At 36.7% G+C, this 15,603-nt stretch overlaps 1 protein-coding gene across 3 annotated transcripts in view; it reads right to left on the bottom strand.

Annotated features, from left to right (window-relative positions):
• The window catches only part of ABCB1 (ATP binding cassette subfamily B member 1), a 124,168-nt gene that overhangs the window by 65,177 nt on the left and 43,388 nt on the right, over window positions 1-15,603 (bottom strand). For 2 of the 3 annotated variants that reach the window (XM_060196297.1, XM_016192053.2), the window contains exons 5-7: window positions 12,389-12,422; window positions 9,062-9,253; window positions 8,406-8,577 (exon numbers count right to left, since the gene is read on the bottom strand). In XM_060196297.1, the coding sequence (XP_060052280.1) occupies window positions 8,406-8,577; window positions 9,062-9,253; window positions 12,389-12,422 (398 nt within the window). Of the gene's footprint in view, window positions 1-8,405; window positions 8,578-9,061; window positions 9,254-12,388; window positions 12,423-15,603 lie in introns of those variants that run through there. The other variant, XM_060196298.1, reaches the window with a different exon arrangement.

The raw sequence follows: 15,603 nt of genomic DNA, 5'->3' as shown, positions 1-15,603 counted from the left end.
TAAGAAAGGATTAATTAACAAAACCATAGGGTAGGAGGGGTACAACTCCACACAATTCCCACCTCCCAATCTCCATATCCCACCCCCTCCCCCGATAGCTTTCCCATTCTCTATCCCTCTGGGAGCATGGACCCAGGGTCATTGAGGGTTGCAGAAGGTAGAAGGTCTGGCTTCTGTAATTGCTTCCTCGCTGAACATGGGCGTTGACTTGTCGGTCCATACTCCCAATCTGCCTCTCTCTTTCCCTAGTAGGATGGGTCTCTGGGGAAGCTGAGCTCCAGGACACATTGGTGGTGTCTTCAATCCAGGGAAGTCTGGCCGGCATCCTGATGACACCTGGAACCTGGTGACTGAAAAGAGAGTTAACATACAAAGCCAAACAAATTGTTGAGCAATCATGGACCCAAAGCTTGGAAAAGTGGGGAGGAAGTATTAGGGAGGTACTCACTGCAAACTCTAGTATACTTCTGCTTTCTTACTTTGGTGCCATACTCCAAACTCAGTCAATTTCTGCTTTGCGTTTCTATTTCTTTTTTTTTTACATGCATAACATTAATCCTTTCTTAAATAAAAAAAATATTTAAAAAAAATGTAGCACCTGAGAACGAACCTAGGTGAGTCATGTAAATACTTACTGCTACCACAATTCCAAGTCCAATTATTTTTTAAATATATACATACTATTATTAGTGATTTAATATTAAATTACAAAATTAAGAGATAACAAGGTAACAAGATAACATCTCTTAATTTTAAAATTAAGAGATAACTTATGCACCATTCCCACAACCAGAGTTCTGTGTCCCCATTCTCTCCACTGGAAGCTGCTATAGAAGAAATTGTAAGGTTGTAGATATGGGTTTATATATATATATATATCCATTTTGGAAGGACAAGGTCTAATTTTTATTCTAGACCCTTAGAGAGATTATATGAAGCAAAATACCAAAGCACTAGTCTACCATTCCCTTGGTGCTTTCATTTGATGTCTGGATAGTACCCAGAGCCTGAAGCATGGAAAGGGAGGCAGTCTACCTGCTGAGTCATCTTTAGGGTCCTTAGATTAGTTGATTTCATATTAGCCAAACTAATAAATATATCAGTAGCAATATTTTTTATGCTAAAAATATTTTGAATTTCATCTTTGTCCCATTTTTCCATCCTGTAATGTAGTTTTGTATTTGTTTTGACATAACATTTTTTAAACATTCTATTTTGAGATAATTGTAGATTCATACATAAAACAGAAATTTCTTATTGATGTTATCAATTTTATCAATGTGATAAAGATTTACCAACTTTTTTATGCAGTGTGGAGGTGTGCATGTTTAGTTCTAAGAAATATCAATGTACAGATTGATGTGACTACAGTCATAACAAAGAACAATTCTAATCACAAGAATATGCTGTGCTGCTCTTTATAGAAAGCCACCTCCTTCCATCTCCCAGCAGTCCTAAACCCTGTAAATAAATCACTAGTATGTCGTCCTCCCTGTTGATAGTTTTGGTAGTTTTAGAACATTACATTAGTAGAGTGATCTAGTGCATAAACTTTGGGGACTTTTTTTTTTTACTCAATATATGCTCTTGGTGATTTATCCAGGTTGTTATGTGTGTTACTAGCTCTTTTGTTTTTATTGTTGGGTAGTATTCCACAGTAAATGTATCAAAGTTTATCTACTCACCTGCCAAAGGACAACTGATGATGTTTCATTCTTGGGGTATTGTGACTAAATCTGCTATAAACATTCAAATAGATTTTTATGTGAACACTAAAAAAACTCTCTATGTCTCACACTTTATACAAAAATTAATTAAAAATTAATCATGGACTTACATTTAATATACAGCAAAATTTCATATAAATATGACAAGCCTTACATTAAAATCAAATTTTTACTGCTTAGTATGTTTATTTTATCCAATACTCATTTTTATTTTACTTTATTATTTTTTTAACTAGAGCACTGGTGGTGCAGTGGATTGAACCAGGGGCTTTGGAGCCTCAGGCATGAGAACCTTTGCATCATGATTATGTTATCTATCCTTGCTCTCAATACTCATTTTTATACAATGTAATCCAACATGACAAGAATTTCTAAGCATTAAGAAGGCATCAGGGGAGTCGGGCGGTGGCGCAGTGGGTTAAGCACACGTGGCGCAAAGCGCAGAGACCGGCATAAGGATCCCGGTTCGAGCCCCCGGCTCCCCACCTGCAGGGGAGTCGTTTCACGGGCGGTGAAGCAGGTCTGCAGGTGTCTAGCTTTCTCTCCCCTCTCTCTCTGTCTTCCCCTCCTCTCTCCATTTCTCTCTGTCCTATCCAACAACAAAGCAACGTCAACAATGGCAATAATAACCGCAAAAAAAGAAGGCATCAGATGGGAGTCAGGTGGTAGTGCAGCAGGTTAAGTGCATGTGGAGCAAAGCACAACGACTGGCATTAAGGATCCCGGTTCAAGCCCTCGGCTCCCCACCTGCAGGGGAGTCGCTTCACAAGTGGTGAAGTAGGTCTGCTAGTGTCTATCTTTCTCTCCCCCTCTGTCTTCCCCTACTCTCTCCATTTCTCTCTATCCTACGCAACAACAAATGCCATGAGTAACAACAACGATAAAAAAAAAAAACAAGGGCAACAAAAAGGAATAAATAAATAAAATATTTTTAAAATTTTTTAAAAAGAAGGCATCAGATGTAATTGACTGAGTTGTGTTCTAACTTAAAGGAAGTCAGAACATTTGTAGAATATACTTCAATGATTTTTTTAAATTAAAACCATTATTTAAAAGACACAGGGAAAATGCTTGATATCTAAGTGTAAGTAAAGTGTATTTCGAATTACAGTAAAAATATCAACATTGGGCTACCAAAGAGTTCACCTGGAGAGCATGTATATTTTGGTGTGAGCGCAACCAAGGCTTTAGCCTGCTCTCCACTGCACTAGAGAGGTTTCAGTGCTGTACTGTCTTTGTCTCTCTCTTTACATCTGAAAAAGTCATCCCAGAGTGATGAATCCCTGGTGACAACAAAAACAATTATAAATATAAAATAAAAGCAAGAGTCTTAGAGTGAAAAATTACATATCAGACTTTATCAAAATTAAAAATGCCTGCTTTTTGAAAGTCACAAGAAGACAAAAATGATCTATGAACTGGAGAAAATTATATGTGAACCAGAAAACTCACTAAAGATTAGTATCTCAAAATTGGAATGGTAAATTAATCCAATTAGAGACTGGTTGAATGACATGTACAGGCATTTCAGCTAAGAAAATAAGCAGATGAAAGAAAGTGTGCACGTAAGCACATGAAAAGCTGTTTAGCATTATTAATTAGCAGTGAAACGCAAGTTAAATATCAATGTTAAGTCACTAGTCATAAAGTAAGGAACAATGTTGTATCACTGAGACTGCTGGTGAAAATGTTCAATAGTACAGCTACTCTACAAAAACAGTTTTGCAGTTCATTTTAAAATCAAATGGGCAATTATTATGGGTATTTATCTAAAAAAAGGAATTTATGTCCACATAAAGTATTTATAGAAGCTTTATTCATAATAGTCCAAGACTAAGACAACTCCAAATAGTCTTGAAAAGGTAAATGGACAAACTGTGATACATCCATACTGTGAAATACTCCTATGGGTCAATTGATTAATTTTTAGATTTCATTGAAGATGTCTTTAAAACCAACTTTGCATGTGTGGGATAAACCCCACTTGGTCATGATGAACAATCTTTTCAATATACTGCTGTATCCGGCTGGCTAGAGTTTTGTTCAATATTTTAGCATCTATGTTCATTAGAGATATTGGTCTTTGGTTGTGTCCCTGTCAGCTTTTGGTATCAGAATGATGTTGGCTACATAGAAGCTGGAAGAGAGTATTCCAGTGTCTTCAATCTTCTGGAAGACTTTTAAAAGTAGAGGTATTAGTTCTTCTTTGAAGGTTTTATAAAATTCATTTGTAAAACCATCTGGTCCAGGACTTTTATTCTTGGGAAGGTTTTTGATAATTGTTTCAATTTCATTAGCTGTGATGGGCCTGTTCATATTATCTAGTTCCTCTTTATTCAATTTGAAAGTTCGTAGGTATCTAGGAAATCATTCATTTCTTCCAGGTTCCCTAGCTTGGTGGCATATAATTGTTCATAGAAGCCTCATATCATAAGTTGAATTTCTGCTGTGTCTGTTGTGATATCTCCTCTTTCATTAATGATCTGATTTATTTGGGTCTTCTCCCTTTTTTGTTTTGTGAGTCTGGCTAAAGGTTTGTTGATTTTGTTCACTCTTTCAAAGAACCAACATTTACTTTCATTGATCTTTTGTATTATTTTCAATGTTATTTCTTTCCACCTTAACTTTACTAATTTCTGTCCTTCTGGTTGCTTTAGAGTTCCTTTGTTCTTCTTCTTCTAGGTCTTTAAGATGTGCAAAATCAGATTGTTTATTTGTGCTTTTTCTTATTTCCTAATGTGTGCTTGTATGGCTATGAACTTCCCTCTCAGTACTGCCTTAGCTGTGTCCCAAATATTTTGATAGCTTGTGTCTTCATTTTCATTGAACTCTCGAAACATTTTGATTTCTTCCTTGATTTCCTCTTTGAACCAGAAGTTGCTAAAAAGTGTACTGTTGAGCTTCCACATTTTGGGACTCTTACTAATCTTTTGTTGATTGTTAAGTGTTAGTTTAATTCCACTGTGGTCTGAGAAGATGCTTGGGATGATTTCAATGCTCTTGAATTGGCTGATGCTGTCTTTGTGGTCTAACATATGGTTTATCCTTGAGAATGACCCATGTGGACTTGAATAGAATGTGTATTCCAGTTTCTTGGGGTGAATGACTCTGAAAATGTCTAATAGCTCTAGTTTATCTGTCTCCTCATTTAGCTGAACTCTTGTCCTGGTTCATTTCTCCAATATTTCTTCTTGTTGGTTTAACCATTCTATAAGTATGTTATGAGGTTCCTCTCTCAGTACTTTTCAAATTACTGACCACTCTTGCCTGGATTGACTTTTGTCTAAGTAAGGTAATTCAAGGTCTCACAGTTGTGGAAATTGACAGTTGTTTCAATATTATTTTAATCCCTGAGTTCAGGCACAGTAGCTTAAAAACCTCTTTTGTTCTTTTTCTTACCTGTGGGTTATGGGAGACTGAGGGCTTTTAAACTATAAGTAGGCTTCTTAGCTTAATCCCTCACTCCTGACCAAGAGATAAAGCAGGGTGGGGCAGAGATAAACCAGTGCTTATGCAAAGAGACTCTCTCAGCTCCACCACTAGGCCACTGAGGTACAGATCTTCTCCTGAGTTTCCTGGTTAGTTTTCTGTTCCCCGGTGTCAGCACAGGGCCTCCCCCCTGCAGCTACAACTTCAGAGGGAAGTTAGCAATGGAGACTCACAGTTGCATTTGGTGAGTCTTATGGGAGTCCTCACCTCCCTTCAGCCGTCTTTTTGTTGGTGAAACAGACTGGAGGTTATGTCTCAACTGGTAAACTGCTGGACTGTTACCAGCCACTTAATCTCTCCCTATGCTCCTCTCTGTCCACAAGCCACACATATTTGCACTCACTGGTGATTTGGTGGATTCCTGAAGTCGTTCTAATCCTGTATTGTTGCAGTTCCAGATGATCTCCTCCATTTCTCTGATTTCATTGTTATTCTTTTACATCTATATTGCTATATTTTCTTCTGTTTAGAAAAGATTTTAGTAATAAAGCATTCTTATGGTAGCTAATTTAAAATCCATGTTAAATATTGCTAGCATCTGATTCATCCTATTGGTATTAGTGAACTGCCTTTTTTCTTATTCAAGATGTAATTTTCTTGGTTCCTGGCATAGCAAGTATTTTTTATTGGACATAGGACATTTTGTCTCTTATTCTAGTAGCCTCCAGGTTAGCTATATAAATATTCTCTTAGTAAACACTTACCCTAGGTTAATCATGCAATTCTCGGTCTATGTTAGTCACTACCATTCTTTTGAGAGTTACGGTTCCAGTGACAGTTTAATATTCAGACTTTTGGGCATTATCTCAGTCAACTTCTGTGCTTCCCATTGGTCTCTGACTTTGCTCCCTAAAGAAGTATAAGTGACTTCTTCAAGTTGGACCACCAAGTACCTCTTACTGAGGGCAGAGTGCGATAAGTGCCCCCTACCTTTGTTCTCTAAATCCTTGAAATTCCAGAGCTCTGGTTCACTAGGGAAAGATAGAAACAGGCTTTGGGTATGAATCAACCTGTCATCGCCCATGCTCAGTGGAGAAGCAATTACAGAAGCCATAACTTCTATCTTCTACTCCCCAAAAACAACCTTGATCCATACTCCCAGCAGGTGAGAAGTGATAGGATGAAGATAGAAGGGTTCTGAACCCCCGATACATCAGCACCAAAGAGAAGGAAAAGGAGAGGTTCATACGGAGTTAGTTATGTTGTCATGGGTAGCTTGGATGGGGAAGAGAGGATTGAATCAGGAGAATAAAGGGGAAATTATATATAAATGTGGACAGGTAGTTGTAGAGATGATGATTAGCCCATGTGTACAACCTTGGGGGAACATTACAGTGGGGAGACTGAAAATTCAGAACTCTAATGGTGGGAATGGTGTGGATTCAAACCCCTGTGAGCATTTACTTTTGTAAAATAAAAAAAAATTTTTTTAAAGATGAAAAAAAATTTTTTTTGGTCCATACTCCCAGAAGGATAAAGAATAAGTAAGTTTCCGATGAAGATGGGACATGGAACTCTGGTATTAGGAATTGTACCTCTGTTATGTTACAATCTTGTTAATCATTACTAAATCACTAACAAAAGGGTGAATGACTTACTGCTGATTTTCTTAACTTCACTAGAATAGACACTAATACAGTTTAAACATTTTCTTCAAAAAGCACTAAAATGGAAAGCTTGCAACTTAACTTGATTAACAATCTAGTAACAGAAAAATCAATTGGCACACAAAGCTTTTGCCAAACACTTTAGCAGATAATGATGCTTTTAACCACTAAGAACACCACATAAAATCTGTATTATCTGACAAATAGTCCTCAGACCTTCAGTTTCTTCCTCTGTAAAATGAGATAAATAACAATAAATGGTAATTGTTTAAAATAATAATATCTCTCCTATAAAGGTAAAATTTCAAAATATTTTTTGTAATTATAGTCTATTTTATTTTGTGTTAACCTGGGCTTTGGTTACTCTCAACTGTAATTATTTTTCCATCCTTTTGCTACATGAATTTGTAGTGCCTTCTCTATGTTCAGAAATTACTAGTCTAATCTCTTCACCACAGGCCACATTAAATCAAATCAGTTAAAAGTGATTACCACGGGGGTCGGGCAGTAGCGCAGCGGGTCAGGTGCACGTGGCGCAAAGAGCAAGGACTGGCCTAAGGACGGTTCAAGCCCCCGGTTCCCCACCTGCAGGGGAGTCGCTTCACAGGCGGTGAAGCGGGTCTGCAGGTGTCTATCTTTCTTTCCCCCTCTCTGTCTTCCCCTCCTCTCTCCATTTTTCTCTGTCCTATCCAACAACGAACGACATCAACAACAAGAACCGCAAGGCTACAAGGGCAACAAAAGGAGAAAAAAAATGGCCTCCAGGAGCAGTGGATTCATGATGCAGGCAGGCACTGGATGCCAGCAATAACCCTGGAGGCAAAAAAAAAAGTGATTACCATGCTCAACCATGAAAGGGAATATTTGGTTTAGAAGACTATCAAAGGCCTGTATGTAGAGGTAGGAATAGCCACTTGTACCACTTTATCTCTGTGTTTGGAAGAACTGCTAGCTAAGAATTTACAAGTATATGGGACTATCAAGTATCTATTTAAGAAAAATGTTAAATATCTATAATCAGAATAATTTCTAATGTGAAAAAAACTGTAAAAGAAATTTAAACATTAAGTCAAATCTATAAAGACTGAAAAATCAATAATGTCAACTGAATGGAGCATTCATATCATTCATTAAACTTTGATCTCTACCTGTGGTGTGAAAATAGCACTGTCCACCAGGAAACACACTCTTTATGAGTTAAGCATGGATTTTTTTTTTTAACTTCTTTATTGGGGAATTAATGGTTTACAGTCAGTTAAATACAATAGTTTATGGATGCATAACAATACAACCCTACTAGGTCCTCCTCTGCCATCAGAGAATGGATTTTTTTTTTAATGAAGGCTTAAGAGTGAAAATTCATACTTACTTTTTCAAAATTTTCAAGCCATAACCAAATGATTACAAGGCTCAGAAAAGTATGGAGTTCAGACAACTGAGGACACAGTGTGGCTGCATCTGCTTATTCCCAAAGGTTTTTTAATGGAATATTTAAAATCAGACATTGACTACAGAGTGAGAGTTATCATGTATGGATGATGGTGAAGACAGTTTACAATCTGGATTGAAAGCTTCCACTTACCTTTGCCCAAGCAGCAGCTGATGCTCCAAGAACAGGACTGATGGCCAAAATCACAAGGGTTAGTTTCCAACCACATGTAAATCCTACTATAAAGCCAGTGAAAAATGTTGCTAATGACTGAAATAGCATTCCAATTTTGTCACCAATTCCTTCATTAATTTTGGAGACATCGCTGTAAGGACAGATCATGTTATAAACAAATGAGAGATTATGAACACAGAACCTATCTCCTAAATTCTATGTGTGTGGTAGACAGGAGTTGGTGGGTGGGCTTTTTGGTTTTCATTCTTTCTTCCTTTTTTTCTCTCTCTTTTTGCTTTTGTTCCTTTTAAAAATATTTGAGTGTGGGGTCAATAAGTCTGTATCTAGAAACTTGCTTGGATAATTTCCCAGAAAGTATCATGTTAGTCTACTACATGCAATCAGAGAATTTCTTGAATCCAGCAAATCCAACCTTCCTTATTCTGAGCTAGTCATTTAGTACCCAGGCAGGGTACTGGGACCAAAACTGATGCATATGATTTGGACTCTGCTCAGAAGGACTTTAGTTCATAATTACCTAAGCAATAGGCTAACTTTTCCTGACAGATAACATCTCTTCTGTTTAAGTAAGGGTAAGAATCACATCTGAGTTAAACATAAAACTAGTTACTCACTCTGTGAGCCGTGTGTTTAGCTCTCCGACATCATGCATGTCAAACCAGCCTATTTCCTGTCGCATTATAGCATGAAAAAATTGTTTTCTAATTTTGAATATTTGCCTTCCAGCTGCTAGGCACCAGAATGAAACCTGAATGTAAGCAGCAACAAGCACACCAGCACCAATTCCACTGTAATAATAGGCATACCTGAAAAACACCAACAGTACTGTAATATTCTATTGAGAAAACACACATTGGTTATAAAACAAACTTTTTTATTTTTTTCATTTCATTTTAAAGACATTCTTCCTTTTTTATGGTCACCTGGCTATCTTGTTATCCTTAACAAAGTAAGAATGGGTTGTAATAAGCAGAAGTGACTGCAGGGATCTATGGCTTTGCCAATGTACTAGATGGCAGAGTATGGCCCTGCTTCGGCTCATACTTCAACTCATTTCCTAGTATCTGTGTAATGAACTAGGGCAAGCTGTTTAATTTTACAAGGCCTCAGTTCTCTAATTGGTGAAATGAAGATAAAAATAGTAACACAGTCATGTGTGACAGATTATTTGGTCTAGTGCTAGGAAAGAATAAGCACTCTAAGAATATCAGTTAAGGGACCAGGTGGTGATGCACCTGGTTAAGCACACATGTCACAATGTCCAAGGACCTGGGTTTGAAACCCCAGTCTCCATCTGCAGGGCAAAAGCTTTACTAGTGGTGAAGCAGGTCTGTAGGTGTCTCTCCTTCTGTATCTCCCCTTCCCCTCCCAATTTCTGGCTGTCTCTAATAAATAAAGATAATAAATTTAAAAATTTTAAAAGAATATCAATTAGCATGAAAAGACTTGTACCTTGAACACTACAACATCAAGAAGGTTATACTATTATAATCACTTACATTACCTCAATATAAGTTCCTGAGCACTCTGGAGTAATCCAAAATATTGAGAAAAGAAGAGAAGTGACAAAACTTTTCAGAAAGTCAAAACAAGAGGAGGAAATGTTCCCCTTGAACTTTTGTTATATTAATCTGGTACAGTTCATTTGCTAAGACTAAATTGAAAACAAAACATGACTCTCCTAATTGACCATCATGACTTATCTTAAAATATTTGCTGAATCATATAGTATCCCTTCCAGTTCAAATTCTAGCAATAAAAAATGAGTATCTTCTAGAATACGTCTTTAATAACCTAGAAATACTAAATTTATGTTTCCTCATGCTGAGTATTCATATTTAAGAAAGCAAATAATGGGCTTCATTAAGGAATTTATATTTAGGCTTAAAAAATTCTAAAATAAAATATACAACACCAATATAATATTTTCAAAAATTCATTACTTGCCATCTTCAAATAAAAATGTTTTATGAATCATGCAGAATATATGAAAATAGATATGTAATAAGTTGTTTTCATTGCTGTTTATAACTCGAGTTCAACAAGGAGGAATCTTGGTAAGCACATCTTCCAAAACTGTATATTGTAACATATATACATATATATCACCCCCTTTTTTTTCCTCCAGGGTTATCATTAAGGCTCAGTCCTGGCACTACGAATCCACTGCTTCTGGAGGCCATTATTTTAATTTTTATCAGACAGGTCAGAGAGAAATTGAGAGGGGAGGGGGAAAGAGAAAGGGAAAGAGAATGATAGACATCTGCAGATCTACTTCACCACTTATGAAGCTTTCCCACTGTGGGTAGGGAGGCAGGGACTCAAACCCATATCCTTGCACAGGTCCTTGCACCTCCTACTATGTGCACTTAGCTGGTTGTGCCACCACCAGTCCTCTAACCGATAATATATTTATCAAGGAGATACAACCAGAATACTAAATTATAGTCAACAGATAGTTCAATAACTAATAATTATTCAAATAGTAATAATATAACAAGAGATAGTTAAAAAAGGAAATTTGACTTATTAAATAGAACACATGCTTTGAGAATCAGCTGATGTGATTTAAACCATTAGTGAGTTAACTAATTTAAAAAAACATGTTATTTTAATTATATTTAATTTATAAGATGATTACAAAACATTGTGCTTGGGGACTGGATGGTGGTGCACCTGGTTAAGCATACATGTTACAATGCACAAGGACCCAGGTTCAAGCCCCTGGTCCCCACTTGTAGGGGGAAAGTCTCATGAGTGGTGAAGCAGTGCAGCAGGTGTCTTTCTGTCTCTCTCCTCTATCTCCCCCTTCCTCTTGATTTCTGACTTTCTCTATCAAATAAATAAAGATAATAAAAAAGATAAAGCTTAAAAAGCAAATCATTGCACTTCATTTTACTAATATAAAATGTTTCTCCATAAGAATATTTGGATGTACTCATTTCTCATCTTTCAGAATATGATGATCAAGTGTTCCATTTTCTTCAACTGTGTCAGATCAGCTGTATTTTAATGTGGAGTCATTATCTTCTGATTCATCAACTCATACCTATAAATAGCTCTTGTAAGCTGTTCTAGGGATCAAACTTCAAGATATGTAAATCATTAACAAAAGTTTTCACAAGGTGAGTTAAGGTGAGAATGACTATACTTTGGAACGTTTGACTTCATTATTTAAAATCAGATGAGGGGCCAAGTGGTGATGCACCTGGCTGAGCGCACATGTTACAGTGCTCAAGGACCGAGGTTCCAGCAGCCCCCTGCCCCACCTGCAGGGGAGAAACCAGTGGCAAAGCAGTGCTGCAGGTGTCTCTCTATCTCCCCCTTCCTCTCAATTTCTGGCTATCTCCATCCAATCAATAAATAAATATTTAAAATAAAATAAAATTAGATGATGTCATAAAAATCCTGCTGATTAATCTCATGACATTATGACTGAAAACATTCAAGAAGCTAACTAACAATTACAAAGTTACTTCAAATAACATGATTCTTAACTTAGCTATATTTTTATTTTTTTATTATTGATTTAATAATGATTAACAAGATTGTAAGATAACAGGGATACAATTCCATATAGTTTCCACCACCAGAGTCCTGTATCCCATCCTCTCCAGTGAAAGCTTCCCTATTCTTTATCCCACTCTGGGAGTGTGGGTAAATTTAGCTATATTTTAAAAGAGCACTCTGAACTTCTCTAAATTCCCTGTATATGATAATGAATATTTACTAGTACATACATAAATCTACTCTAAGCTAAACCTCCACTTCACAATTTACAAAAAACAAATTCTTAAAAATTATCTATCGCCCCTGGAAAACTAACGGTGGTATTGTTCTCACATTTTTGAATCTTTATTACAACTATGCAAAATTTTAAATATTGTTACAATTGGATTGATATTGAAAAACTTAAAAATAGTAAGGAAATGTCTAATTACGTGGTCATCTTCTTTTCCAGGTCCTTGAGTGCATCTGTACAGCAAAGCAAACACATACCATTATGTCTCTTTGTTCTACATTAAAAAAAAATAAACACATAAAATGAAACTAAAAGCAGGATTTAACTGAATTTGTAGTAGGGCACCAAAGTAAAAACCCTGGGGTGAGGATGAGGGTGGATGTTCGGCTTCCCGAGATGGCAGGGATAAGGGTGGTGGGACACAGTCTTTTGGTGGTGGGAATGGTGTCTATGTACACTCCTATTAATTTTTAGTCATATAAAAATAAAAACATATAAAATGAACATATAAAACATATAAAATGTGCCTCTTAAAAATTTATATGAAATTCCTCCAATACAGTTCTTTTTTTTTTATCACTAGATTTTTTTTTTTAACTGGGAGTTATGTGTCTATATAATTCCATTACCTCCTGGTAGACTCTTTTTTCTTTTTTAAAGAGTTGAAAGATGAGAGAGAGAGAGATGGGAGTGGGAGAAAGTGGGAGGAGAGGAGAGAATGGAAAGGAAGGAAAAGAGAGGAGAGGAAAAGAAAGAAGAGAAGAAAAAGGAAGGGAAGCAAATAAAATAAGACAAAAGAGAACAGAGTTCTACAGGTTGAGCTAGTTCCCTGGTCTCCCTAACAACTTTTATTCATTCTACTCTCTACATAGAATGCCCTTCACTACATTTTTTTCTCCTGGAAAAGACTCCTCCACCCATGAATGAACTAATATATCACTTCCTATCAATGGCTCACCCTTAAGAGTGACTCACAAGAATTCATAGTAACTGACATGCAAGGCAATTCATGAAGACAGAATTACAAGTACAACAGTTTAATACTTACCACCTTCACCCACACCCATTGGTGTGAACTCCTAGAGAACTGACCTATGTCTTATTTATCTTTGTGTTGATAGTATACAACCTACTTCATCTGCTATAAACATTTACAAGTGGTTTCACAGATCCACCATACACACAGACTTTTATCAAAATCATTTTATCCAATCATTCTTCTATTTTGCATATAAGAGAAAATATCATACAATGCACGTACAATACATGTGTATGTAACATCACATAAGGTTAAAAGAGTTAAGAGTTACGACAATAATAACTACAACAATAAAACAACAAGGGCAATAAAAGGGAAAATAAATGAAATATAAAAAACTCTTTAAAAATAAAAAAAAAAAAGAGAGTAGATCACTACTTCACTACCTGGTAACAAAAGCCTTTTCCACACTTTCTCTCACTGTCATGTGAGAACCCTCCCACCCCATGCCCCCACCATCCCATTGAAGACCCATACACATATCTTTTCCGTAACTCAAGTCATATATATCTCCCCCATTTTGCCCCATTGTCTTTGGGTTTTTTTGTTTATTTGTTTGTTTGGTTGGTTGGTTTTTTGCCTCCAGGGTTATTGCTGGGACTTGTCTGCACTAGGAATTCACTGTTCCTGCTCATCTTTTTCCATTTTCTTTCATGTTGTTGCGGTTATTATTTCTGCTGCTGCTGCTGTTGTTGTTGGAAAGAACCGGGAGAAACTGAGAGGAGGGGAAGAGAGGGAGGGGTAGAGAAAGACACCTGCACAGCTGCTTCACAGCTTGCAAAGTGGCTCTACTGCAGTGGGGAGGCTGAGGCTCAAACCAGGATCCTTCCGCTTAACACTGTGTACTTAACTCAGTGCGCTATCGCTCAGTCTCCTGCCCCATTGTCTTTGAATCCACATCTATATAGCTTCCACAGATGTGTATCTTTAAATCTGTTCTTTTTATATTCCTCCAGAAGCTTTTTCCAACCCTAAATAGGACTTCAAGGAAGTCTACAACCAAACAATATACCTCCACCCCACTAAAAACCCCATAGTTTTTAGTGATCATATTACATTTCTGTCTGTCCCAAATACTTCAGTATGCTTAGTAATTTTAACTACTGAATATTAAAGATGGTATGAATAAAAAGTTAGTGCTATGGACACATCTGTGATTTTCTCACTAGTAAACTGTGTGTTTTTCAAGCTATCTTCCACAGAGCCTTCATGCTAAACACTGTTTTCTGCACTGGAGAAACAATTTAGAATAAGAGAGATTATTATACTGTTTCTAGTATCATTGGCTTGATGTGCGGGCAGAAAATTTTTTCACTTTCAGATCTCAAACTTCACATAGTTAGATTTATAAAAGTTTTTCCTAAGAACACTCTTTTTATTCTTATGCATTTATTCTCATTTGAGCAAATGTAGTAAATAATTAAAACTAAATTAGCAAGAGAAGTTTGCAATAGTGACTGTGAGTCAACAAAGCAGCAATGTTCTAGTGATTTGGGGTGGTCTGGGGACAAAAGATCTGAGGACGAACTGACAGGTCAGAAGTCACTGCAGAGACATGGGCAAGTTTTTGCATGATCCCAGCTTAGAAGGAGAGATAGGAGTTATTCAAAGTAAAGAAGGCCAGTGTGGGTGGTCTATCCCGACTTTCAAGTAATACAATTGATGGAACAATGTGCTGAACAAGTAAATTAAAAAAAAAAAATTACAGTTACTCCATACAATGGAAAAGCATTGAGAATGGACCTGGTTTTATTTTATTTTTACATTTTTCTTTTCTTTTTTTTCTATTTATTTATTTATTTATTCCCTTTTGTTGCCCTTGTTGTTTCATTGTTGTAGTTATTGTTGATGTCATAGTTGTTGGATAGGACAGAGAGAAATGGAGAGAGGAGGGGAGGACAGAGAGGGGGAGAGAAAGATAGACACCTGCAGACCTGCTTCACTGCTTGTGAAGTGACCCTCCTGCAGGTTAGGAGTCGGGAGCTTGAACTGGGATCCTTAAGCCAGTCCTTGCGCTTTGTGCCATGTGTGCTTAACCCGCTGCGCTACCGCCCGACTCCCTACATTTTTATCAAAATATAAATGCATTATAACATGTTTCAGATATGCATCATTATAAATCAGCATATATAAAGTTTACCACTAAAAGTTCAATTCTCTTTTCTTAATTTGGAAAATTAATGGTTTACAGTAAATCAGTTGATACATGTGTAAGATTTTTCAATTTTCTGCAAAACACTGACTTCCCAGGCTAGATCCTCCTCCACTACCATGTACCAGGATCTGAATGCCACCCCCACCTCCCCAGAGCCCTTTCATTTAGTGCAATACTTTGTGTTTCCCCTTTCCATTCTTATTTCTCAGCCGTTGTCCAC

Source organism: Erinaceus europaeus, chromosome 8 (assembly GCF_950295315.1).
Source record: "Erinaceus europaeus chromosome 8, mEriEur2.1, whole genome shotgun sequence".
Taxonomy (NCBI): domain Eukaryota; kingdom Metazoa; phylum Chordata; class Mammalia; order Eulipotyphla; family Erinaceidae; genus Erinaceus; species Erinaceus europaeus.
The sequence above is the reverse complement of the archived record's forward strand: the minus strand, read 5'-3'. Positions and strand labels throughout refer to the sequence as shown.